The sequence below is a fragment of the Trypanosoma brucei genome, chromosome 1, assembly GCF_000210295.1.
Source record: "Trypanosoma brucei gambiense DAL972 chromosome 1, complete sequence".
In the NCBI taxonomy this organism is placed as follows: Eukaryota; Euglenozoa; class Kinetoplastea; order Trypanosomatida; family Trypanosomatidae; genus Trypanosoma; species Trypanosoma brucei.
Window position 1 is genome coordinate 16417 of NC_026734.1, and position 24732 is coordinate 41148.

At 47.8% G+C, this 24732-nt stretch overlaps 12 protein-coding genes across 12 annotated transcripts; all 12 read right to left on the reverse strand.

Moving 5' to 3' along the window:
• Positions 1 to 63: 63 nt before the first annotated feature.
• TbgDal_I70 (phosphate-repressible phosphate permease,putative) lies at positions 64 to 1611 on the reverse strand (the record flags this gene model as incomplete). Its single annotated transcript, XM_011772951.1, has 1 exon — positions 64 to 1611. The coding sequence occupies one exon, from the start codon at positions 1609 to 1611 to the stop codon at positions 64 to 66; it is 1548 nt and encodes a 515-aa protein (XP_011771253.1).
• A 369-nt stretch (positions 1612 to 1980) lies between these two features.
• On the reverse strand, positions 1981 to 2889 carry TbgDal_I80 (hypothetical protein, conserved; the record flags this gene model as incomplete). Its single annotated transcript, XM_011772952.1, has 1 exon — positions 1981 to 2889. The coding sequence occupies one exon, from the start codon at positions 2887 to 2889 to the stop codon at positions 1981 to 1983; it is 909 nt and encodes a 302-aa protein (XP_011771254.1).
• Positions 2890 to 3472: 583 nt separating this feature from the next.
• Positions 3473 to 3988, reverse strand: TbgDal_I90 (anti-silencing protein ASF 1 like protein,putative; the record flags this gene model as incomplete). Its single annotated transcript, XM_011772953.1, has 1 exon — positions 3473 to 3988. One exon carries the CDS (start codon positions 3986 to 3988, stop codon positions 3473 to 3475), a length of 516 nt encoding a protein of 171 aa, XP_011771255.1.
• A 641-nt stretch (positions 3989 to 4629) lies between these two features.
• Positions 4630 to 8124, reverse strand: TbgDal_I100 (hypothetical protein, conserved; the record flags this gene model as incomplete). The annotated part of the gene is made up of 1 exon (XM_011772954.1): positions 4630 to 8124. The coding sequence occupies one exon, from the start codon at positions 8122 to 8124 to the stop codon at positions 4630 to 4632; it is 3495 nt and encodes a 1164-aa protein (XP_011771256.1).
• A 435-nt stretch (positions 8125 to 8559) lies between these two features.
• Positions 8560 to 9069, reverse strand: TbgDal_I110 (hypothetical protein, conserved; the record flags this gene model as incomplete). Its single annotated transcript, XM_011772955.1, has 1 exon — positions 8560 to 9069. The coding sequence occupies one exon, from the start codon at positions 9067 to 9069 to the stop codon at positions 8560 to 8562; it is 510 nt and encodes a 169-aa protein (XP_011771257.1).
• A 1416-nt stretch (positions 9070 to 10485) lies between these two features.
• Positions 10486 to 12330, reverse strand: TbgDal_I120 (hypothetical protein, conserved; the record flags this gene model as incomplete). The annotated part of the gene is made up of 1 exon (XM_011772956.1): positions 10486 to 12330. The coding sequence occupies one exon, from the start codon at positions 12328 to 12330 to the stop codon at positions 10486 to 10488; it is 1845 nt and encodes a 614-aa protein (XP_011771258.1).
• Positions 12331 to 13136: 806 nt separating this feature from the next.
• TbgDal_I130 (hypothetical protein, conserved) lies at positions 13137 to 13868 on the reverse strand (the record flags this gene model as incomplete). The annotated part of the gene is made up of 1 exon (XM_011772957.1): positions 13137 to 13868. One exon carries the CDS (start codon positions 13866 to 13868, stop codon positions 13137 to 13139), a length of 732 nt encoding a protein of 243 aa, XP_011771259.1.
• A 1127-nt stretch (positions 13869 to 14995) lies between these two features.
• Positions 14996 to 16318, reverse strand: TbgDal_I140 (phosphoglycerate kinase, putative; the record flags this gene model as incomplete). Its single annotated transcript, XM_011772958.1, has 1 exon — positions 14996 to 16318. One exon carries the CDS (start codon positions 16316 to 16318, stop codon positions 14996 to 14998), a length of 1323 nt encoding a protein of 440 aa, XP_011771260.1.
• A 353-nt stretch (positions 16319 to 16671) lies between these two features.
• TbgDal_I150 (phosphoglycerate kinase, putative) lies at positions 16672 to 17934 on the reverse strand (the record flags this gene model as incomplete). The annotated part of the gene is made up of 1 exon (XM_011772959.1): positions 16672 to 17934. One exon carries the CDS (start codon positions 17932 to 17934, stop codon positions 16672 to 16674), a length of 1263 nt encoding a protein of 420 aa, XP_011771261.1.
• Positions 17935 to 18264: 330 nt separating this feature from the next.
• Positions 18265 to 19794, reverse strand: TbgDal_I160 (phosphoglycerate kinase, putative; the record flags this gene model as incomplete). Its single annotated transcript, XM_011772960.1, has 1 exon — positions 18265 to 19794. The coding sequence occupies one exon, from the start codon at positions 19792 to 19794 to the stop codon at positions 18265 to 18267; it is 1530 nt and encodes a 509-aa protein (XP_011771262.1).
• A 541-nt stretch (positions 19795 to 20335) lies between these two features.
• Positions 20336 to 22045, reverse strand: TbgDal_I170 (hypothetical protein, conserved; the record flags this gene model as incomplete). Its single annotated transcript, XM_011772961.1, has 1 exon — positions 20336 to 22045. The coding sequence occupies one exon, from the start codon at positions 22043 to 22045 to the stop codon at positions 20336 to 20338; it is 1710 nt and encodes a 569-aa protein (XP_011771263.1).
• Positions 22046 to 22891: 846 nt separating this feature from the next.
• TbgDal_I180 (hypothetical protein, conserved) lies at positions 22892 to 24199 on the reverse strand (the record flags this gene model as incomplete). Its single annotated transcript, XM_011772962.1, has 1 exon — positions 22892 to 24199. One exon carries the CDS (start codon positions 24197 to 24199, stop codon positions 22892 to 22894), a length of 1308 nt encoding a protein of 435 aa, XP_011771264.1.
• Between the last annotated feature and the right edge of the window lie 533 nt (positions 24200 to 24732).

The following is a 24732-nucleotide window of genomic DNA, read 5'->3' on the forward strand; positions in this document are numbered from 1 at the left end:
ATCACATCACACCGTAGGGTTACCAACGGCAACTACAGCGACTACCAGCTCGCTTCTTGCAAATTACTGCGAGGTGAGACTCGGGGCATATATACCTTGTGCAAAGAGTAACGCAGATATAGCAGCCGTTATCAAAAGAGTGAATATCCATCCGAGGTACATTTTCCCAACCATCATCCATCGCACCTTGCGGAATCCACAATCCATAATACTGATAGCCACAACAGCACCTGTGATGCAGTGTGTTGAAGAGACGGGAATACCGAAGGCGGAACACAGTGACACGACAAGAGCAGCGGAAAGTTCTGCTGAAAACCCACGGCTAGGAGTAATCTTCGTAATGCGTTCCCCAAGCAACCGCATGATTCTAACACCCAACGTCGCGAGACCAACCACTAACCCAGCTCCACCAAGAACCAATATCCATAATGGTACATCGTTCTCTTCTACCACTTGTTGGTTGATATAAATGGAGTACATGGCGGAAAATGGGGCAATGGCGTTACTCACATCGTTGGCACCATGTGCGAAGGATGCACAAGCAGCCGTAAATACCTGAAGGTAACGAAACACATACTCCACACGTTCATCATATATTTGCACATCAAATTTCAATGCTTCATCAACGACACCTGTCATACTTAGTCGACTCATATTTTTCGATTGGTACTCAGTTGTTGGAGAGTCGCTGGTTGGCTCGCTCGATGGTGGGACTATGCGATTCGCAGTATCAACAGGACCTTCCACCGCTGCCCCCACTCCAGCAGCATTCTCTGATATGGCACCCGCATCTCCTGATATTTCCGGCGCGGTATTCATCCCTGTTTCAGCCCTTTCCCGCTCAGCTCTTTCAGTTATCAACCTCACACGGCGTCTCAGAAGTGGGATACAAGCCGCAGAAGTGGAGGCAGCCCCAAGTCCAATGAGGGCAGCAACCCATGACGCCTTCGCAGGGCCCCAGTGTAGATGAGAGTCCGCTCCCTTAAATAGCACAAAGAATGACTCCAGGAAAAATGTCACTCCGACAATTAATGGAAGGGCAAACAAAGCGCGGTTCACGGAGTTGGCAGGGCGCAGTACAACGAGCCGCAACAATGCATACAGCGACGCAGCCACTGCGCCAGCAAACACTGGTGAAATGAACCATGACGCAATGATCGGGGCGACGCCAGTAACATACGGAAATTCATCGATCTTCTTAGCAAAGGAAACAGCGCCAAAACCACCGTACACAAGCGCAAAGCCAATTATAGCACCCGCAATGCTATGAGTTGAAGACACGGGAAGGCTCATCATGGTGGCGAATAACAACCAAATGAAGGTTGCACTCAATGCGCACATCATACCGTACATCAGCACATATGGTTCATTTGCAAATGTCATTGGATTCGCAATACCGCCTGATATTGTTGAGGTTACTTCAGACCCAAGAGAAACGGCACCCACAAACTCACAGATGGAGGCGAGTATAACAATTTGCCACAGGTTGAGTACTCGCGAGCCATACGTTGTACCAAAGGAATTCGCGAGGTCATTCATACCAACACCACAGCCGGTGAGGAACGAAACGATCCCACCGACAATAATGACCCATAAGTATGGATGCACCATGATGAAATATGGTATTCACTTACTTCTTTCTCCTTGTTTACAATAATCTTATAGCTTAAGGCCAGCACGTAACTTACTAATACCGTGTAACGGTATTTCTTTCGGAAGTAGTTCGAAACATGAAATGAAGAAATTAGGAGATGAGCGCGCATAATTGGGAAACGTAAATTTTTATATCCTGTGTATTAAAAATGGAGTAGCATCGCAATTATTGCTTGTTTTTGTCGCGAACAGTAGCAAAGGGCCTTAAGAGGGGAAATTGGTGCAAAATGTATGTTCTGTTTGATTGATCTTAACTTCCTCATATATCTTTCTATGGCGGTGAGTGCTCTTGTTTTCATTTTGGCGTTGTCTCCTGTGTTAGTTATATCACTTTCCACAACCGTGCTTTTTGTATAGTTCTTCTATGTGTTTCTCGCGGCGCATAATGCGCCTAATTTCACTCTTTATAGAGTTCTTTATGTCGTGCTGCAGCTGAAGATAAATCGCTCTCCGCTGAGTTTCGAATCGTGCGAGTAGACATTCCCTTTCGTGTTTTTCCTTCTGCTGTATAGCAAAGTAATTTCTTTGGTGCTCAGGGGGAATCCCAGTAAGTTTCTGCGTCTCTCCTTCCATGAGTGTTTTAATGGCAAAACACTCATCGAGAGCATCCTGGAAAATTGTTCTCCTTCCAATAAACTCCTCATTTTCAACCACCACCGAAGCCTTGTTGAAGAAACCCCTTACTAATGCTTGTCGTCGCCTACCCTCGCGATCACACGTCTTTTTGCGCTCGTTGTACTCTTCCATCAAAAGATGCTCAATACGTCTTGCATTTAACTTCATGGTCTTTGCTGTAGCGGCAGCGTCATGTTGTCTTTTCTTCTTGGACATCTCTTTCACCTGTTTACCTAACAGTGAATACACAGCCTTGCGGTAAGATGTGCCAAAACCGTTGCGCTCTAGTTGTCGGACTAACAGCTGAATCAGAATGTTTGGCTGATCTTCTTCGGAAACCCTTGTCCTGTGATCCCATGGCCCACGCAAATCCTTTCGCTTCATTGACACACGCTGCACGTTACCCCCGCTTAAGGTATCCCTCCGTAAAGTGGTCAAAAAGCGCAAAGATGATACATTATCCACGCAACCGCGACGAAAGAGAGGACCTGCAAGAGATCTTATTACATTAGATGTTGGCAAAAGGCAACATCTATTGTCAGGAGATGTCACTGCACGCTGCCAGGCTTGCGGATCCCTTATGATGTCACTGATAAACCTCTCAACGAGGGGATCACACATTCTTTTCCTTCGAGAAACACAGAAACGGCACGAACCCCACTCCCTATATGCTCCCTGAAAACGCTTCAACGGGTACCGACAATACAATAGGAAAAGATGAAGATAAAAACAGCGAAAGAGTAATGGCGAAGAACAGAAGAACAAGCAAACAAACTTGGGTGGTGCGTTGGAAAGACCCTGTAGAGCTTAAAAAAAAAAAAAGGACCCGCAACGATACACGCACGTTTATTTTGCTCAGGCGGGAGCGCAGGTGCACCGAAGGGAGGGGTTTCGGCGGAGGTGAAACCATCATGAAGGACTGCCAACGGAATTAAACTTTGACAGCAGACGAGACCCCGGGGAATTCCCTTTCCCTTTCCTTCCTCCCTTTTTTTTTTTTATGTCGCCGCGTCGTGTACATGCGCGGGTGGTTAAAAAAAAAAAAAGTAAAAGCGGAAGTGACGAGTAGCGGACGCCCTCCCTCAACTCCCCTTTTCTCTCCTTTTCTTTCACTTTTCAGTTTCATGCTGGAGCCGCCGCCCCCCCCCCCCCAACGATTGCTGATTTAAATCACTTAAGACCTTTCTAACGCCATGCCTCGCACTCATCTGGGTTCAAGTGCCTCTCTTCCTTCACTCGGTCCTCCATTCCATGCGATGGGTGTCACCGTTACGGTCGGCCGCGGCATTGCAATAAATCGCCCCATCAGCTCCACCTGAGGTACTGGCGGAGGGCAGTTGTTCATACGTCCATCGAAGTAAGCGACTTGCGTGTAGTATCCGACGCGCAGAAACTCCTGCTCCCTGTACTGAAAAGATATTACGAGAATTGTAACCCCTAACACTTCCTGCGTAGGAACCAACTCCACCTGCGGTGGGTCACATTCCATTGTGAATTCCGTCACCCCCTGCGCAAGAGGTCCTACATCAAAGGAATCGAGTACCTGATCATGGTTTGGTGATGCAGCACTACCGACCCACACGAAAGCAATGGATATGGTGTCATCTAATGCTTCTAAAGCCTCTAACCGCATCCGCCAGTGCATTGGTTGGGTGTAAGAAGAAGGATTGTCCCCTATCAGTTCTATCTCCAAAAGTTGTACAATTGGTTGTATGCTCATCCCTTCACCAAACCTCAATTAAGCTACCGTTATAGATTGAATTCTTGTATTGTTCCCTGATTTGGGTCCAATTCACTAATGTAATTACTTGGAATTATGTGTGTGTGCGTGTGTGTTTAAGAAGCTTAGGCGCCGCGTTCGCTAAAAGCGTCTATGATTTTAACAAATCTTGTGATGTCTATCTATGTCACTGCGCAGTAACAGCGAAAACGTTTTGGGCGCGCGACAGCCGAGTATGTCCTTAAGTACTGCCGTACTGACGAATGTGCAACACTACTACCACGTCCTTCCCTCAGTTCTTTCGTTTTTCTTGGCTGAAATTGAAAGTGCAAAAAAAAAAAGGAAGTGGCAAGGTTTAAATTCTCAAAACAAATAAATAAAAACACAAACTTCAGGTTAAGCTTCTGTCTTGGCCTTCGTTCTATGCTGCGCAGACCCACAACTACTTAACCAGAGGAGCGGAAAAAAAAAAAGAACCAGACTCTTGAGAGAACCTTGTCCGAACGCAGAGTACGAAACCAAAATATTGACAATGAGAGTTATGACAATGCGAGAGGGATCAAGTTTTGAATGAAACGATGAAGGTATACCCGGCGAAAGGATCATCACTAAGAACATATACTAACACACACCTTCCCTGGCTATTCTCGCATAAGATCAGCGACGCTACACTGTTCCTTGATGAAAGTAGCACGAACCATTTCACTTCCCTCTACACTGAACATGAACAGGCAATGCTTCAAGGAGCCAGAAAGAATATTGAGCAACATCTTCCATTCATTAGAGAGCCATTGCAAACCGACCAACTCCTCCGGTGGGGTCCCTGAGGCATCGGAGGTAATTTCCACCACGTGCGATTGAGTGAGAAGCCGCCACCAGCACTCTTCGTGAGGTGTCTGCCAATCTTCTAATTGTTTAATGCGAGCCAAGTAATAATCCGCAAAAATCTCGTCCACTGTTAAGGCGCATGCTCGTTTCAATGGAATACACTGCTCCAATAATGAATGAAGCACGGAAGGAGATCTTACCTTGGTTTGAGCGCATTGTTTTGCGGTGGCACCAAATTGAATATCAGCCTCAAAGTACACAAGGCTCTGAGAAAAGTCCGAGGGGGACACTACAACCTTTCCACTTCCAGAGACGAGAGTGCTGGGACGGCCACCCAAAATCTCAATGCATTCGGGTTTGTCAGAGCCCTGGCACTTGAGAAGCCGAAATCCCACAATGTTGCCGAATACATGACGCCGTGGGCTAGCCTTGACATTCGAGGACCTTAAATCCTCTACCTGTTCTTCTTCACTGCTTAAGGTACGTGCTGCACTTGTTTCTGAAATCGTAATACTCTGCTCAACAGGGGTAGATGCTTCCTGGCGTAATTGATACCGTGGAGACGACTGCGCTGTGACTGCAGGATTAGGTAACTCATCCCCTCCAACCAGTTCTCTCGACAGTCGACATATATCGGCCCGAGCTTCCTCACTCAACGTCCGCATTCGTAGCAGCTCCTCAGAACGGGCAATAATAGGCCTACTTGACTTCGCCATCCCACGAATTTTCCCAAGTGACTCAACAACACCGCGAAGGAGCGGCTCAGCAGGACGGCTGTAAACCTTCGTGTACTCATTCGCCAGTACGTGTATGCAATCGGGTCCCAAGTCCTCCGCGCAACGTATAAAAGAAGCATTCTGCACAATAACAGGTGTGAATGGTATTGATGGCAAAGCAAGCACAATCTCTTTTGAGCCCGTGGCATGTGGGACATCAATCATAAAGTAGGAAGCCGGAACACATCCAGGTTTCCATCCGTCATTTAAGGCCACGATAATATGTGAGTTGACCGTGTCCACACTCTTGGTGCCGACGAACAAACCAGCAAAATCGATGGCATCACCTGTCTCTGTTTTTGGGGACACATCTTCAGCTGAGCGCAAAGGTTGCCTCACAAACCCCTTACGCGGCGGTGAGACTATGCTATACCGAAGAGGGCTCCGAGAGTACAAAACTGTCGTCCGCTGGAAGGGGTGACCAGGTCGGAAGCGTGAAGGGGTTACGGAGAAAACGACAATCTCAGCTCCCTCCGGTGGAAAATCACACGAATGTTCCTCCAAATCCCCCGCCGGACAGTTGGCACCGCAATCATCCCATATTTGCAAGAGGACGTCCCCCTGTCGCTCACAAGACAACAAAAACGATGTCAGACGTGAAAGTTGTCGGTCACTTTTTCCTTCAAACGGAGCAACAGCTCCGCGTGCCATACATTCCTGGAAACTTAGCTGCGCCAATAAACTCCTCACAATTTTCAACGCACCACCTGTGCTGCCTCTTGTGTCGCCAGTTCGCGCACCCTTAAATGTTTTCTCAAGGAAAAAGGGCGGAAGCACGCGCTCCACTCGCCCTTTCAAACAAGGTACCAAACCACCAAGCATATCCATAGCGGAAGGCAGCAGTGTCGGCAAACAAGTATGATAGAGACCTAGAGGTGAGGAAGGTCCCACAGGTTGTGTGCAGTTGTAGTTAATGGAGAGGAGCACTTCATCTTTGCATTCTAGTGGAGAACAACAGTCTCTCCTCAGCATCCTCGCACCGCAAGTAACAATCTTCTGACCACACCGCAGGGTTCCATTACGAACTAAGTTCGTTAATGGAATATCAAGAGACACTTTAACGTGGTAAAACCCATCGGAAACCACTGCCGTGCAGGTGTGAGGAGTAAGGCGCTCCTCAAAAGATACCGACACTACCCAGACTACCACCAGTGAGGCTGCTTGAACGTCCCCTTCCGCAATCAAACGCAAAGCAGGCCGTTTGCCCTCAACATACTCGTGATTATATTTAAAACACATGTGAAGCAAAGTATGTGCGACAGAAAACACGGGAAGGGGTGGATCAATGTGTAATGTGAGTCCCCGCAACTTCAGAAGCGTGGACGTCAACATTTGAAGACACCACGCATCTGGGCAGCCCCGTGGAGAAGCCCCCAAGGTAAGCATGGCCTTACGAAAATTTGCCGATGGTATGAACTCACACTCCGCTGGTATTTCCAGTAACTTCAGAAGTTCAGGTGAACACCCAAATTGCTTAAACAAAAAGTTTCCTCGCACAATCTCGTCAATTGAGGGAGGTACCGTCATCGATAATGAGCGAAACGTGAAAATGTCAAACGAAAGATGTCGGGGGGTTCGACCTACTTCCGACCCCTCACCCTCTGAACTCGGCATGTGGGACGCCGATGGCACCGCTTCCCCTACTCCTTTCGCAACCGCTCCTTTATTCTTAGCAAAAGGAACCACAAACGGCTTTCTTGCTAGGTTGGATGATGACAATGGCGATGATGATGCTGATTTACGGTGTGTACGTGGCGTCCTCTTCGACAAGGAGGCACCTGCTCCCGAAATGGGTTTAGCAGATGAAGCTGCGTTCGCACTTGCTACTTGCAGTGACGACTCTGATACAGTTATGGGTTTACCAGCAGCAGATACAAAAAGCGTTGGAACATCTGTGGAATTTCCTTGTACCGCAGTGCTCTCTTGGCCATTTTCAGTATTCATTCGTGCCCTTGCTACTTGCAGTGACGACTCTGATACAGTTATGGGTTTACCAGCAGCAGATACAAAAAGCGTTGGAACATCTGTGGAATTTCCTTGTACCGCAGTGCTCTCTTGGCCATTTTCAGTATTCATTCGTGCCCTTGCTACTTGCAGTGACGACTCTGATACAGTTATGGGTTTACCAGCAGCAGATACAAAAAGCGTTGGAACATCTGTGGAATTTCCTTGTACCGCAGTGCTCTCTTGGCCATTTTCAGTATTCATTCGTGCCCTTGCTACTTGCAGTGACGACTCTGATACAGTTATGGGTTTACCAGCAGCAGATACAAAAAGCGTTGGAACATCTGTGGAATTTCCTTGTACCGCAGTGCTCTCTTGGCCATTTTCAGTCCCGTACGTGCGGTCCCTCCTCGGCTGAATTCTCGTTTCCCTCTCCTGCAGTGGACTTTTTCCTTGTACACTTTCTCCAGACCGACTGCGTTGTCTCTTGGGGGCATCGGAGCGGCACTTCGTACGGTTCCGTTGCGGCGTATCGGAATTTTGGCGCGCTCCAGAGTTGCTGCCTTGTCTTCCTTTTTTGTGGCTCATAATAATCAGAATTTGACTTCCGAGCAGATTAATTAAACAACACACGGGGAATTTCAGGATGGAAGAAAAGGAGGAGGAGGAGGAGCCGAAAAAGAAGAAAAAGGGGACCGGAATGTAGTGCAAACAAAGTACTAAAAGGCATTCAATTGCACGCGTGTGGAGGTGGAGGTGGTGAGAATGAGCGAGCAGAAACGTCGGTGCAAAGGGCACGCACCGGGACAACAACGGTATACACTTATGTATACTCAGTATCAACAAGCGCAGATGTGAATATTCGCTTCCGCGACAGCAAACAGTACCGCAGAAAGGGGGAAAAGGGCCCTAACAGATGCCCACCTTTCTTGTTATCGGAGGGGTATGTATTCCGATGGGTCAAGAAATGTCATGTCCTTCATGATATCGAGAACGGCATTCACATAATTCCAGAGGGGCTGCTTAAACGCAGCCGGCATCGTAGAACCCACCTAATTTATCATAATGCGCAAGCAGAGACGGAAGTGCCACAAACAAACGGAGAAGGTACTCCAATGGTAATACAGCAGCACACTTGCGCTGCGAATTGTCCGTCTCACCTATAGCAGTTTCTTCTGTCGTTTCCCCCTGATCCCCCCGTCGGCGTTTCCCTACGCCACGCGCAACCACACGCTTTTCACGCTGAACAGCGGCCATATTAATGACCCGCCTCTCTTTCGAAGAAAGGAACAGCAGAGTGCAGCACTGCTCAATCATATCTAACACAAGTCCACGACAGCACGCCGTGATGCACTCCGAAGCTCCGGTACGACGCCTAACATCATCATCAACATCCGTCAGGAATGCAAGCACACCTCCCTGACCGCACTTGGCTGCAATCGGTAATGTTCGCGGTTCATGGGGATGATCCACCTGCTCCAAATGATTGCGCAATATTTGCAGCAACCGCAGGGGCCACTTGATCTCGTCCATTCACCTGCACCGCGGTAAAAAGAACAATGGCTAAGTGAATAACAACTTTAAAAAGGGAGGGAAGGGGGAAAAAAGGGGAGTATACTTCACAACTAGAGTGGGAGCCCGAAATCACATGAAAAGGGAAAAAACACAAAGAGAAGTGACTGAAAGTCACTACACAGAAAAAAAAAATAATAATAATGAATTTCAGAATAAACCAAGAAGAAACACAAAGTGCGCGTGCGGCCACGCATACCTGTATAACGACTTCAGTTTACTAAAACATTGTCCTATATAACTTCTTTTTTTCTTCATATTTGAATCAACCACACGACCATCAGTAACAAGAAGAGGCCACACGCTGCGCTCACAAACAATAATCACCGCTTTCCTCCCGACCCGCAGCCCTCCGAGTCAGCGCCCACACAAATAGCGACACCAACAGATGCCGAGTGGGCACACAGAAGACACACGGCATGCACTCGACGACTGATGAGTTCAAAAAGAAAAAAAGAAAAAAAAAGAAGGAGAAGGAGGGGGAAGGGGAAGGGGGAAGGAGAGCGAGTGCAATACGGACAGCGGCAAGAAAAGTAACTGTGGGTGAGGGGAGTTACGCCAGCGGGAGTTGCACCCACGCCCCATCGACTCTGATTGGACAAATTCAAACGTCACCTCCCTCCCCTCCCCCCCAAAAAAAAGATAAGATAAAATGGGGTTCTCTTAACCTTCCCCCCCTTTTCTACTCCTGCAGTTTTATTGTGATCTCTCTTTTTGGTGGGTTTCTTCTTCTTTCCCTGCGTCTCGCACACTACCCTCCTGAATATATACGTATGTATACTGTTTTCACCCCTACGCAGCAAAATAACAAAAACAAAAGAAAAAGAAAGCCACCAACGTTGGACGCTCGGAGAAGGGGATCGTAGCTCTCAAACTCAAAAAGTATACACGTCCATCACTCGCCCCCTCCCCTCCTTTCATTTATTTCCCTCCTGCCACCCACACCACCCCTACACACAAACACATCCCGTATGACACCTTCGTGCGGAATGGTGAACACGCAACCCTTTCTCGCTCGCACTGACCACAAAACAACAAACATCCAGCGGAACCCACACGTACCTCGGGCCCACTCCTCCGTGCATTTACGAACACAACCAAATATACATTTCCCCATGGACTGACAAAATCTCGGCCATTCCGTTCCTCAGCTCACCCGCTCTCCGGACCGTCCCACATGAGCCGGCAAGGCGACGACACCATCGAACATATGCGTATACTCACCCACAAACGCAAACACAAGCACAGGCACAAGCGCCCACGACGACGAGGATCAAAGACCGGTCGCGTAAGCAAACAAAAAGATAGCGAGGCGAAGAAACAGACGCAAATAAAGAAGGAAAAGAAGTTGAAGAACCAGCATCCGACACATCAGCTTCATGCGGCAGCTCGACATGCCACAATATCGCATGGTACATCGGTGGCAGCGATGAGCCAAAACCCCTGGAGTTCCCAAGAGAAGAGAAGGGCGTAGTCGTACGGGTAATTCTGCAGAGGATTCTCTCGACCGTTCGCCGCCTTCCCTCCCTTTGGCAGAGCGCGTGCGTTCAGGAATTGAATGGCCTCCGCAAGGTTGTCCTTTCCAAGACCAACCAGGTGAGTGACATTAAACTTCATCTCACGCGGAGTTACCTGATACACAACCGTACACCATGCCGCATCCCAAACTCGAACACGGTGCTCCTCCTCGCGCTTTACCGCAGGCCCGGTAGACACGCTGCCGGCCTTCTCCTCGCGGTCCGCCGACTTGTGGTTTTGTGTTGCCAGAGCGCGCTTCAACCACGCGCTCTTCTCTGCCGTGGCGTTGATAGTTGGATTGTTTGCAGCACCCGAAGCTACAATCATCTGCGCTAGCAACGTTGAGCTGTTCTTGTACTCCTTTGCGTACCGACGGAACGCTGTACGTTTGTCGCCTTGTCCCACCGCGTCACTGAATAATATGGTATCACACACTACACAAAAATCAGCTGGCCAGTGAATTGTTTTGGAGTTGAGCGCATCCACCGCCTCCTGAATTGATGTGAAATGAGAGGAAACGTCGAACGCCTGCTCCTCACGAGTGAGTTTGTCATTATTTTTGATGGGGCAAGTGGAAGAAGCACGCCAACGAGTAGTAAACTGCTGTTGTTGTTGTTGCTGTTGTTGCAGCAGGCGTTCAATAATTGCTGAACCCCCACCTTTTATCGCCTGCACCGAACCCGTACGGCTCCCAGCCTCCGCGCTAAGAATGGCCGGGTCGGTTATTACTGGAGGAGCAGCAGGCGACCAAGGCGAGCCCCGCGGATTGGCAGACTTTGCGCTACGGGGCTGTGGAATTGCAATTCCCGCAGGGCTACGGGGCCCAACGACTGCCATCAATGACGTGAACACACACCTCTCCCCTTCATGGAAACTTGGCGCACAGCTTGTCACACACAACTTCGACGATTTTACCCAAAGACCCCAGTCCCGATGAGAAGCGCTGCTTCCAGGACTGACAGGTTTCTCCACAGCGTCCTCTGTAGCGTCAGCGAACCCGTATGAGTTACATGCAGCACATATTTCCTCGTTCAGAGTGGTGGTAGAGGTAAGAAGATTCGCACAAATAACGATCACCTCCGCGCTTCCAAGTAACGGAATTATGCTGCTAAGCGCTGCCGTGCGGACCCATGGTTGCGCCCCCGGATCCATGTACAACATGCCGACGGTCACCGAAGCCCCGGGAAAGGAGCGCACTTGCAGTGTCATGAACAGCTTCACAGCGCTGGCAACACTGCTGTGACTTGTGCTTCCTTCGCTCTCACCATTCGTGTTGTTGCTGATCTCCAGCTCCTTAGTCACATTTTCAACACTTTCACAGGTCATGCCAATCCGAACTAGGGTGACAGTTCCCCTTTCGGTCGGCTCACGCGGCTCATACCGAATGTTGTCCGTGATTCCGTAGAACTTCCTCACCGATGACAGTTGCATAAGCTGTCTTCTCGTCGCGGCATTGCAATTGTGAATGAAAACAAACGAAGGCGATGACCCAGAGAGTATACGGCCCAGCGCCTCGGCATCAGCAGCAGACGAGGAGGCGTTGGCGGCGTCCACTGTGCAAACTGAAAAACTTTTCGGCATCCCGCTGTTCCCTCCTCCAGGCGCCGAAGCACCGGCAGCAGCAGCAGCAGCGGCAGCAGGGGAGTTCCTCTTCTCCGTCCATGACTGTCCCTCGTCAAAATGCTTCAGTTTGACTTGCATCATCTCCCCCACCCCCTCAAAAGAAAAAAAAAAGGAAAAACCGGCCTCACACCCAACTTATACAAAACTTCCTTCCGCCGCTCACCAAATCACCGTACCGCTGAGGGATATCTCTACCCCGGGGAGACGCTCACACCAACAACACGGTTGCGCAGGCACAGCCAGTCACTCTCTCACACGGTCCAAATGTTTCTATCCACCCTCAGGGCGGCTCAAGAGGTGTACTGCAAAGTGGAAAAAAAAAAGGCAGTGGAGTAACAAAGGTGGAAGGAAGGAAGTTTTTACAATTAAAAAAAACCATCGGTAAACGACGCGGTCCCATATGGCTCAGCAGTGCTCCGCAAAGTAATAATGAGGCGAGTGTAAACATTGGGAATAAGAAGATCTGCTACATCATTTAAAAATCATGAAGATAACAGTAAATACAGTAAAAAGGAGTTATAAAATGGAAACAAAAAAAAAAGCTGCAATAACGGTGTCGGGGGGGGGGATGTTTAGACACATCACGCCGCAAACGGTATCGCGTGTACCGATCGTTTGCCCTCTAAGGTAACACTTATTTTTTTTCATTTTGTTTTTTTTCATGCACTCCAAATGTACACTCCACCGCCAATGTCCCCCTATAAACCACAGAAGAAGAAGGAAGAACGTATCCGAATACACACACACGCGCGTATACATATACATGTGAGTATACGCACCGACACGTAATATCTTCAACTCCCCGTAGCACGACCTCTTCGTCCATGAAAAATACAAAAGCGGGAAGATAGTTTAAAAGAGAAAAATACAACAACAAGCTGGAAAATTCATTTCACAAGAGCAGATGAAACAATAGAGGCGCTGTCGTGCCAGCGCCCGGAAGTCTGACCTTCCCTGGCTTCCCACCCTTCCTTGTCGCTGGAACCACTTGCGCTGAGGACGCAAACCTTTCTTTTTAAATCTGGCAAGGGAAACCTGGCTGAGGCTGGCTGACAACCGGTCCCTGCGGCCCGCTCCAACTCCCACCGCTGCTCCTTCCGATCGCGCAGTCTATCTAAACACTGCATACGGTGTTCTGCATGCCGCATTAGCGTGGGCATGTCAGATGCCAATCGTTTGGCACTGATGATGCTCCACACCTCCTCTCGCCTCCGCCTCTCTCTTGAAGGATGCTGCGCTAAAATTTCCGAATTGCCTGCAAAGCTCTTACCGAACTGCACAAGCATTTGTCCAGCCTTTCTTTGTAAACTAATCCTCCTGTCGACACTATTCCACAGTCGGCTTTGCTTCGTTCTTGTGAGCGGGAACCCGGAACTACCCCCCGCGTGCGGCGGGGTTATCAACGGACCCTCACCGCCAGATGGCTCTACAACTTCCTCCTGCCCTTTCCTTTGAGCACTTCTGTACGCAGCCCAACTTCCCTGTGGAATCTCAAAGGCATCGGGAAACACAATCATCTCATATTTCGTCCCCTCCTTAAGGTGCTCGAGGAAGGAATAGGGCTCAATGACGACATCACCAGGTGTGCGTGACAACTCACTTACAAAAGAAGGGTACATCACAGACACACACACACACACACACACACACACACACACACACACACAGAAAACAGACGAGAGAGGGCAAAAGCAACTAGCGACTCTTAAAAGTAAATCACAGCCCAGTGATTCTCTAAACTTACAATGCTGTTTCACCACCAACAAACACAAATAAACATATGTTTGTGTGTGCGCATTAGCATAACCAGTGAAAAGATGCAGAGGGGAGAAAAGTAAAAGAAGATCGAGAGAGAGAGAGAGAGAGAACCGTAATATTGTCCATTATCCCAAAATGAAAAGCAATGGGGAACTGTAACGGCCCCTCCACAAAATAGAATACAGGCAAAGGAAAAAGAAAAGCATTCACACCCCAACCCTCTTCAATAACCTCAATATTTACTTTCGAGCATATTAATTGCCCAGTTTAGAAAACGAGAGAAGCAAGAAGCACAAAAGAGAATTTTTTTTTAAAAGAAAGAAAGGGAAAAATATATATATATATAATTACATATTTTAATGCGTTTTATATTATTTTAAGTAAGGTATGAATTCACTCCGTGTGGCCCGCTTTCTGCGTCTTCTTCACGAGGAAGATTATCCACAGAAGAAATTGAAAAAACAACAACAACACAATCTCAACCACTAGAAAAAGGACATATAACACGGAGAATGATCTCCCACTCAGCAGCGCAAGCAAAAGAAAAGTGTTTTTTTTTCCAAAAAATATATATATCACTCTTCCTTTCTCTTTCCCTTTATTTCTCATTTTTAGAGTTCATTTCCCAGCATCAACATGTCCTCCCTCATACTTAATTACATCGACATTTCCTCATGAAGGGGCAAATAACCTCTGCTTTCTTCTGTTCCTCAGTCCTTCTACACCACAATAACTCCCAAATATGAATTCCTGAAAAGGCATTTTTCAGTTGAACAAGTAAGAACACGAAGCTTCCCAATTTTTGTGTCACCAAAAAATTTACCTCTCTGCTTTATTTACTCACACCCACCGAAATAATTAAGATAACGAACCCCCAAAACTAATTAACCTCGAAAACATCACAAACAAAAAAGAAACAAATCCTTCATCTATAAAGACAAGACAAACTTCCAAAAGTATTTTGCAGAAATATATTTTTTCTGGAAGTTTAAAGAGAGCTCCACCGGTTAGAAAGAGTTCCAGTACCTGCAGAGGCATACGACACCACCGCCGACTTTTCGTCCAATACTGCAACACCGGGAAGCGTTTTGCCCTCGAGGAGTTCCAAAGACGCACCACCACCCGTTGAAACATGAGACATGCGCTTCGCCTCACCGCTCAACTCAGCTGCACTTGCGCTGTCACCACCACCGATGATACTCATGAGTCCATGCTCGTGAGTTCCTCGACCCATGGCTTTCGCAATTGCAAATGTACCTTTGGAATAAGGAACCATTTCAAATACACCCATGGGACCGTTCCAAATGGCGCTCTTACACTTCCCAATCGTCTGAACATATTTTTCAATAGTCTTGGGACCAATATCCAGAGCCATATGTCCTTCAGGGATGTTTTGATCCTCAGTTATCAATGGAGAATCCACAGCTTTGAATTCCGTGTGGCAAACATGATCAATTGGAAGAATAATCTGCACCTTGCGGTCCTCCGCCTTCTTCAGCAGGGATCGAGCAAATTCAAGTTTACTTTCCTCGCACTTCGATTTTCCAATGCTGTAACCCTGAGCCTTCAGAAATGTGTATGCCATTGCACCACCAATTAAGAGATAATCGATGCGCTGCAACATGTTATCCAGAAGTTGGATCTTGTCGCTCACTTTCGCTCCACCAACGATAGCAACCAGCGGACGCGGCGGGTTACCAAGTACCTTAGCGAAGTATGAAATCTCCTTCTCCATCAAATAACCGGCAGCACCGTTGCCCAAAATCTTTGGAATTCCGGTCATGGTAGCACTGTCACGGTGAGCTGTACCAAAAGCATCACTGATGTAAACATCACCATATGACGCAAGGATCTTGGCCATGGCTTCACGGTCTTTTGCCTTCTTGCTGCCCTCTTCTTTGTAGAAGCGTACATTTTCAAGCAGAACAACATCGCCCGGAGACATCTTAGAGACGACATCTGCAGCGTTCAGGCAGTCAGGTGCGAATGTGACGGGCCTCAATAGCAGTTCGCTGAGGCGCTTGGCTACCGGTTTGAGTGTTGCCTTCTGTTGGAACCCGGGAACACCGCCAGTGCTCCGTATTTTGTCAGCTTGCGCCATGGGAATACCTTTCGGCCTCCCGAGGTGGCTCATGAGAACACAGCTGCCGCCTTCTGTGAGAACCTTCTTGAGCGTTGGCAGAGCTGATCGGATTCGGTAGTCGTTGGTGATCTTACCGTTTTTCACGGGAACATTAAAGTCAACACGGATAAGAACCTTCTTTCCCTTAAGATCGCATTCATTAATGCTCTTCTTCTCGTTAAGGGTCATCTTGTATGACAATTACTTATTAGGTGGAAAAACGTATCTCCGCAGCAATTATGCTTTGATATCACCAAAGAGCTGAGCCTGCAGCCCAAACGATTTGAGTGAAAAAAGAGTGAAGTAACAAAGATAAACACAAAGTTACACAGTAGAACGATCAAAAAGATAGAAATATCATAGCGATTGAAATATTACTGTGCAATCGATACATAGTACCAAAAAATAAAATGAGTAGAGAAAAAACATAAATGTTATCCTAAAAAAAAAAATAATAGTCACGTACGAACCAATACCTAACCAACAAATAAAAAGGACTAAAAAACACAATTCCATAAAACAGGCCCGTAACAGGATGAATATTACTCCTTTTCGTCCAATACTGTAACACCGGGAAGCGTTTTGCCCTCGAGGAGTTCCAAAGACGCACCACCACCCGTTGAAACATGAGACATGCGCTTCGCCTCACCGCTCAACTCAGCTGCACTTGCGCTGTCACCACCACCGATGATACTCATGAGTCCATGCTCGTGAGTTCCTCGACCCATGGCTTTCGCAATTGCAAATGTACCTTTGGAATAAGGAACCATTTCAAATACACCCATGGGACCGTTCCAAATGGCGCTCTTACACTTCCCAATCGTCTGAACATATTTTTCAATAGTCTTGGGACCAATATCCAGAGCCATATGTCCTTCAGGGATGTTTTGATCCTCAGTTATCAATGGAGAATCCACAGCTTTGAATTCCGTGTGGCAAACATGATCAATTGGAAGAATAATCTGCACCTTGCGGTCCTCCGCCTTCTTCAGCAGGGATCGAGCAAATTCAAGTTTACTTTCCTCGCACATGGATATTCCAATGCTGTAACCCTGAGCCTTCAGAAATGTGTATGCCATTGCACCACCAATTAAGAGATAATCGATGCGCTGCAACATGTTATCCAGAAGTTGGATCTTGTCGCTCACTTTCGCTCCACCAACGATAGCAACCAGCGGACGCGGCGGGTTACCAAGTACCTTAGCGAAGTATGAAATCTCCTTCTCCATCAAATAACCGGCAGCACCGTGACCCAAAATCTTTGGAATTCCGGTCATGGTAGCACTGTCACGGTGAGCTGTACCAAAAGCATCACTGATGTAAACATCACCATATGACGCAAGGATCTTGGCCATGGCTTCACGTTCCTCAGTGCTCTTGCTGCCCTCTTCTTTGTAGAACCGTACATTTTCAAGCAGAACAACATCGCCCGGAGACATCTTAGAGACGACATCTGCAGCGTTCAGACAGTCAGGTGCGAATGTGACGGGTCTCGATAACAATTCGCTGAGGCGCTTGGCTACCGGTTTGAGTGTTGCCTTCTGCTCGAACCCGGGAATACCGCCAGCGCTCCGCAGTTCTTTGCCTTCAGCCATAGAAACGCCTTTCGGCCTCCCGAGGTGGCTCATGAGAACACAGCTGCCGCCTTCTGTGAGAACTTTTTGGACGGCTGGCAGAGCTGATCGGATTCGGTAGTCGTTGGTAATATTACCATCATCCAGAGGAACATTAAAGTCAACACGGATAAGAACCTTCTTTCCCTTAAGATCGCATTCGTTAATGCTCTTCCTCTCTTTTAGTGACATATTTGATTTGTGATCAGATAAGTATATATCGATATATATAGTTTTTTCAAAAAAATAAGAAACTCCCTTGTTACAATTTTTTAATGTTTTGAAACAAAAAATACAAGTATGTTGGCTAAGTGAGAAAACGTTGAAAAGAAGTGACTGCGAGACTTGGGGAAGGGAATTCGGTTTAAATTTTTGAATCAAAAGACTAAAAACTTCATTATGTACTTCTCAAACAACGTTCACAAATAATAAACGATATACTAAAAGTATTCAAAACTCCCACGACATCAGAAAAACATAGGGCAGGAGAAAAAAAAAAACAAACCCTTCGCCTGATGTACATTACTCCTTATCATCCAATACTGCAACACCGGGAAGCGTTTTGCCCTCGAGGAGTTCCAAAGACGCACCACCACCAGTTGAAACATGAGAAATACGTGCAGCTTCACCACAGAGTTCAGCCGCACCCGCACTCTCGCCACCACCGATGATACTCATGAGTCCACGTTTCTGAGTTCCTCGACCCATGGCTTTCGCAATTGCAAATGTACCTTTGGAATAAGGAACCATTTCAAATACACCCATGGGACCGTTCCAAATGGCGCTCTTACACTTCCCAATCGTCTGAACATATTTTTCAATAGTCTTGGGACCAATATCCAGAGCCATATGCCCTTCAGGGATGTTTTGATCCTCAGTTATCAATGGAGAATCCACAGCTTTGAATTCCGTGTGGCAAACATGATCAATTGGAAGAATAATCTGCACCTTGCGGTCCTCCGCCTTCTTCAGCAGGGATCGAGCAAATTCAAGTTTACTTTCCTCGCACTTCGATTTTCCAATGCTGTAACCCTGAGCCTTCAGAAATGTGTATGCCATTGCACCACCAATTAAGAGATAATCGATGCGCTGCAACATGTTATCCAGAAGTTGGATCTTTTCGCTCACTTTCGCTCCACCAACGATAGCAACCAGCGGACGCGGCGGGTTACCAAGTACCTTAGCGAAGTATGAAATCTCCTTCTCCATCAAATAACCGGCAGCACCGTGACCCAAAATCTTTGGAATTCCGGTCATGGTAGCACTGTCACGGTGAGCTGCACCAAAAGCATCACTGATGTAAACATCACCATATGACGCAAGGATCTTGGCCATGGCTTCACGTTCCTCAGCATTTTCACCGTTTTCTTCGCTGTAGAAGCGTACATTTTCAAGTAACATAACATTTCCACGCTTTAACCGCGAAACCTCTACTCTGGCATCCAAGCAGTCGTGAGCAAAATATACATGTTGGCCGAGTAATTCGGCAAGCCTTACAGCAACTGGACGAAGACTGTATTGCTCTTCGTAGCCTGCACTAACACTCATCTGCGGTAACGCACTGTCTTTGTTTTCGTTTAAGTACTGCATAAGCAAAGATTTCTTCTCGTCCTCAGGAAGGCGCGCAAACAGCATTGTTTTTCCAGATTTCACCTCAGGTGATATGTGCGTTGCCTCTTCCCGTGCACTGGATTTCGCTAATATTTTAACTTTCTCCTCTCCCGGTAGAACACTAAAAAACGCTGTTTTACCTTTGTTGTCGTGAAACTGAGCCTCGTGATATCGCCGTCTTATATCTCGCACACCCGCAACCATTGAAACGCCTCTGGGCCGTCCAAGATGGCTCAGGAGAATACAAATACCACCCTGATCAATAACCCGTCGTATCGTTGGAATCGCCGCACGGATTCGATAATCGTTAGTAATATGGCCATTTTGCATAGGAACGTTGAAATCGACACGCATAAGCACTCGCTTCGCCGTTAACGGCCAAACATCGCCCACAGACTTCTTCAGGCTTATGTTGTTCTTCGCATTCGGTGCAGTGGACATGATCCCGCTTGTTTTTCTTATTTTTGTTCTTGACCTTCCCGCTACTTCTCGTTGCTTCGATTACTTAGAAAAAAAAAAACGCCGACGGTTTTACCACCGTTATCGTTGTACCCGCAATAGGAAATGGAATGACTAAGGTATATTAATTTTCTGGTGCGATGCGTTGCTGGAAAGCAGTTCTATGACACACACACACACACACACACGTTCCACTAACAGTAAGTAAAAGAAAAAAATAACATTAAAAACGCATTCATGCGAGAAACAGATGAACAGTGAAAACAGGCAATGAAAGATATTGTTGGAGTGGCCCTAAGTCACGAGCTCGCCGCTTAAGTTAAAATTTTGTTTACTAAGAAGGAAGCAACGAAACACGCTTCCCCATCGTTAAAATCGCACTCGCCCACACAAACAAACGTCTCTTTCGTGTTCCGCACGCCCTCGAAGGGAATGGGACAGGAGAGCCAGTTGTCGATTACAGGTAGCAAGCGCCGCGCAAAAGCGTCCGCATCAATGGGGGGAAAGTAGTCCTATTAACTCCTCACTCCAGTTTGGAGTGTTTACCACCTTTTAGTTCCTTCTCCACACTTTGAAGCGATTCCCAAAGGGAGTCCGGCACCAATTCGCCCAACTCCTGCAACATTTGCCCTTGACACATGTAAAGTACAAAAACAGTTTCAAGAAGCATGCGTTCTTCTTCCCTCCCGAGAACGGCTTCTGCGCAACCCAGGCGGTTTTTGAGAGCGGCCGCAGACTGACACAGTAACTGAACGGTCTCGTGAGAGGACGGAAGGTATGGTGCATAACATCCCAGTATAAGAGCGGCTTCGGGCGACTGTTGTCCGTATACTGCAACTCCCAAATGATATGCGTACTGCAATACGCTACTGGCGCGCTGGTCTCTCAGAAAATGTAGCAATCTGCCGCATTCTCTACCAACACGAACTGCTTCGGTTGTACGTCGGTCAGCATGCTGATCCGAATTGACAACACGAATCCAAAACTCGGCAGCCTTTTTAAGTTCTTTACCTTCATTGAGTGCGAGGAACGTCGCGCTCCTGTCGAGCCCCAGCAGTAAATCATTGCTCAACGACAGCTTACGAGCGTCAAACCACTTCAGCAGCGCCGTCGTGTGACGTACCAATTCGTGTGCTGTGCTGCTTCCCGCGGAGCGCCAACGCCGCGGCCACAACGCCTGAAGAACCTCAGCACTTCGCAGCAATATGGCATCATCTGCCCCTGTAAGGAGCGCATCGGCGATACAACTATGTATGAAGAGTGAGGAATCCTCCCACCTCTGGCCACAAATCCCCAAACCAGTGAGAAACATAACAAACTCCTCTCCCCTCTCACTCCCTACAACAGAGTCTACAACAGCGTAAGGAATGTTTCGAACGTCAAAGAATGCCAGGGTTCGCAGCTGTTTTGTTCCATCAGGAAAATGGGATTCAAGCTCATTGAGTGCAACATCAAGGAACACATTGAGCGCGTGGGAAACACTTATGGTACCCTCCGCGCCAACCCCTTTTGCCAACAGCAAACTCCGCAGCTCTTCGGGACTGACGGAACCACTTTCCATGAGGCAACAGGCCAAATGCATAAGAATAGGAACACGACAGACAGCGTGCATCACATCTCTGGTAGAGGATGTGGCTCTCTCCTCTACGTTAATACCCTGTAAAAATTGGTCCGCATCAACCTCTGTGAATGAGCCGGCTTTCAGAACGGGTATCTTTAGATTCCCGACTGGATCCGCACTGCTCGTCACCAGTGCGTACACATTCGGATGATCAGGTATTAGTTGAAGAACGACCTGCGGGTTTGGCGTGCCATCTACAACGAGCAATACATCCTTCTCCTTCCGCCCCTTCATCGACTGAAAGAACTGTAAAAGATGCGACTCGAGTGAATCATCCCAGTCGAACCAATGAACACAAGTGAAGCGCCCACTGCGTCGTGCCCGGCTGCAGAACTCCACCGCGATAGTTGTTTTTCCAATGCCGTCCAGTCCCGCTATTACCTGACAATGTCGTCCCGCTAGTAAGTTCTGCCACAGTTGCATGATTTCCCTCTCGCGCCCAACCACACGGGACGCCACCGGGGCGTCGAAAAGAATGGGATCTGCCGCCGGAGGATCATCCGACATGCCGATGGTAGTTGCACCTCTTTTGACGCTGCAGCCAAAAGTAGTGGAAGCCGTTTGACCCCCCGGAAATTTTTTTACACACGCGCGACGAAGCAGCCGCCACATAGCTCCTTTGAAGCGCTTTCCAACATCGAATCACGAAACAATAAATGCATATACGAGTGGGACACACATACGGGGAAAGGACAAGGTGCAATACAAAACACGTAACCACGGGAAAAATGGATGAAGGCACAGGGCTTTCGTTAAACGGCGACAAGGCAGGGGCAACCCACTTGTTTCCAGTTGGTTACAAAACGTGATGTATCGAAAATGTGTGTTCATAAAAAATAACAGGGAAAAAGATGTGCGCCCACACATGTCCGCATCGCCTCCTCCGTCTCTGCGCACAAAATAACAAATCTCTTCTGCCCCACGGTACGCAAATACATTCAGCGCTTTAAGGTAGAACGCACCCCAACGGCGGCGAATCCCAGTAACATTTCAGCGAGGAACGCACTCGCCCCACAGAGACCGTAACAGAGTTAAAGCTTGTACAAGTTTCCTCATAGGAGAATCAAAATATATATATATATATATATATATACGTTCTCAATACCCACAAGAAAAACGAGGCCCCCACAAAAATTAAAGTCTCTGGCGCGTCCAACACATCTTGTTTTCGCAGCATAACACAGTTTCTGCAACTCTCAACCGATAACAATAGCAAACTTCCATCAACTTTGTGCGGCTGTAATGACATGACCAGAAAAAAAAACTAATGGAAAGAGCAATGCGGACGTAGGGGATACAAAGGGGGAACAAGCGCCCAAATAAGATACACGAGCGCACGAGTCAGCAGCGCTCAGCACGCTATTTCATCATGGAAATAGATCTGCCGTTCCAAAGGGAGGTAAGAAATAGTGAAATTGGAAAGCCTCTCCACGCCTCAAGAAAAAAAAAAAATGCGGCTTATCCCTTTGAGGTAAAGGCCTTCCACGGTGCATTGCAGTCAATTAGTCGGCGGCTGGCGCCAACGTCCGTAGGGCGGTCGAAAGATTTCATGAAACGCTCAAACTGCTCGTCAACATGCTCGGCGGCAAGCTGCTGTGCACCCTCCTGCTTAATGAAGTGCATCTTGGCCATATTCGGGTTTACCTCTATCGAGGCTTCACCTATCACATTGTCGCATAATCGATTAATGTCCTCGCCTTTCGTTTCCATCGCTTCACGAGCGCGCCTCGTGTCTTCAACACATTTTCGCGAGGCACGCTCGAACGCATCTTGTTCCTGACGGATGCCGCCCTCGTATCCCAAATCCATCTTTGACGGGTAGTGCCCGGAGTTGCGAGAGACCCTTTCTGCATCCTTGGCATAGCTAGTATTCATATCACGGTGCAGTCGGTCCGCATCCTTCAACTTTGCGGCGCTGTAACAGTTCATGGCGACAGCACTCGCACCACCCTCCTCACTAAACACTTTTGTTTGTAATTCATGGTTATCCTGCCAATCAACAGGATTTCCGTATTCATCGCTGCAGGTGCCACGCACCAGTGCACCACTATCCCAGATGCCAGTAAAAAGAAGGCGCGGCTCATTTGCCAAGTATGTTTGCGTTCCCTCACCATGAGCCCGGCCGTGCTCGTTAAACTCGCCATCATATATGTAAGTAGGAGCAAATAGTTGCCCACGCCGAATGCATCCGTCAACAAACTCTCCCACATAAACAAACCCACCATCAAGTTTCATCTTGCAGTTGGTCCCATGCAGCTTACCGGCGAAGAATGTCCCCTCCTGCTCCGCACCTGTGGTAAACGAAAGCCGTCCGCGTCCGTGAGGTTTGTTATTGTGAAACTCACCCTCATACGTGAAGTCATGTTGCGTCAGTTTTCCTCGTACAAACGATTCATTCTCCAGCGTCCCCACAAACACTGTCTCCGTTGTACCGTTGGGAATACAAACCGTTCCCTCTACGAGGTCATCTTCGCGGAACCGTCCCTTGTAATGCGTGCCGTCTGCTAACCATGCTTCACCCTCACCGTGCCGCTGCCACTTCGTGTTGAACTCACCGCAGTAAAGATCCCCATCATCCTCCAGTCGGCTTCCCTTCAGTGGAAACCCGTATTCCTCGTCAAACACACCGCTGTATGCCCGCCCATCAGGCATTTTAACACTTCCCTCAAGAAGCAAGTCCGGACGGCGGGGGTTCAACTTTCCCTGAAGCACCACTCCGTTGGGCAACCGAGAAACACAAAGACGCACCAACCGGCGCACAAACATCTCACTATACTTTACCTTCAATTGTCTATCACATGGTAACAAGCGCCCACGAAACGTTCACAGTGATAGGAAGCGTGTTTCAACCAAACAAACAAATAAAAGGGAGTCAGGGAGTCATTTATGAAGAAGGCAGCGAGGAGAAAACAGGTGAAGCAAAGTGAAGCGGGATAAAAAGGTGGGGTGAGATAGAGGGGATAATGGTGGCTACACGTTACCAGTGTAACTGAAGGGGAAAAAACGATTAAAGTGGCGCGGTGATGGTCGTAACGCCAGCAACGCAAGGGAAACATGTACGCGTTTCCATTCAAATCAACGAATTCAAGTAGCCATATTATATCCTCGGGTCGAGGAAGAGAGAAGAAGGATCCGAAACAAAATAAACCGCAAGCAAAAGATAACAAGCCCTACTCCCATATACATTCGTTACTATATAAACGTCTGCAAATTCTCTACAAAAAGCCACCAGCAGAAAAACAGTGGCCCCACCGCTCCAACCGGACAAGTTAAGGGCGATCTCAAACGCAGCCCGAGTA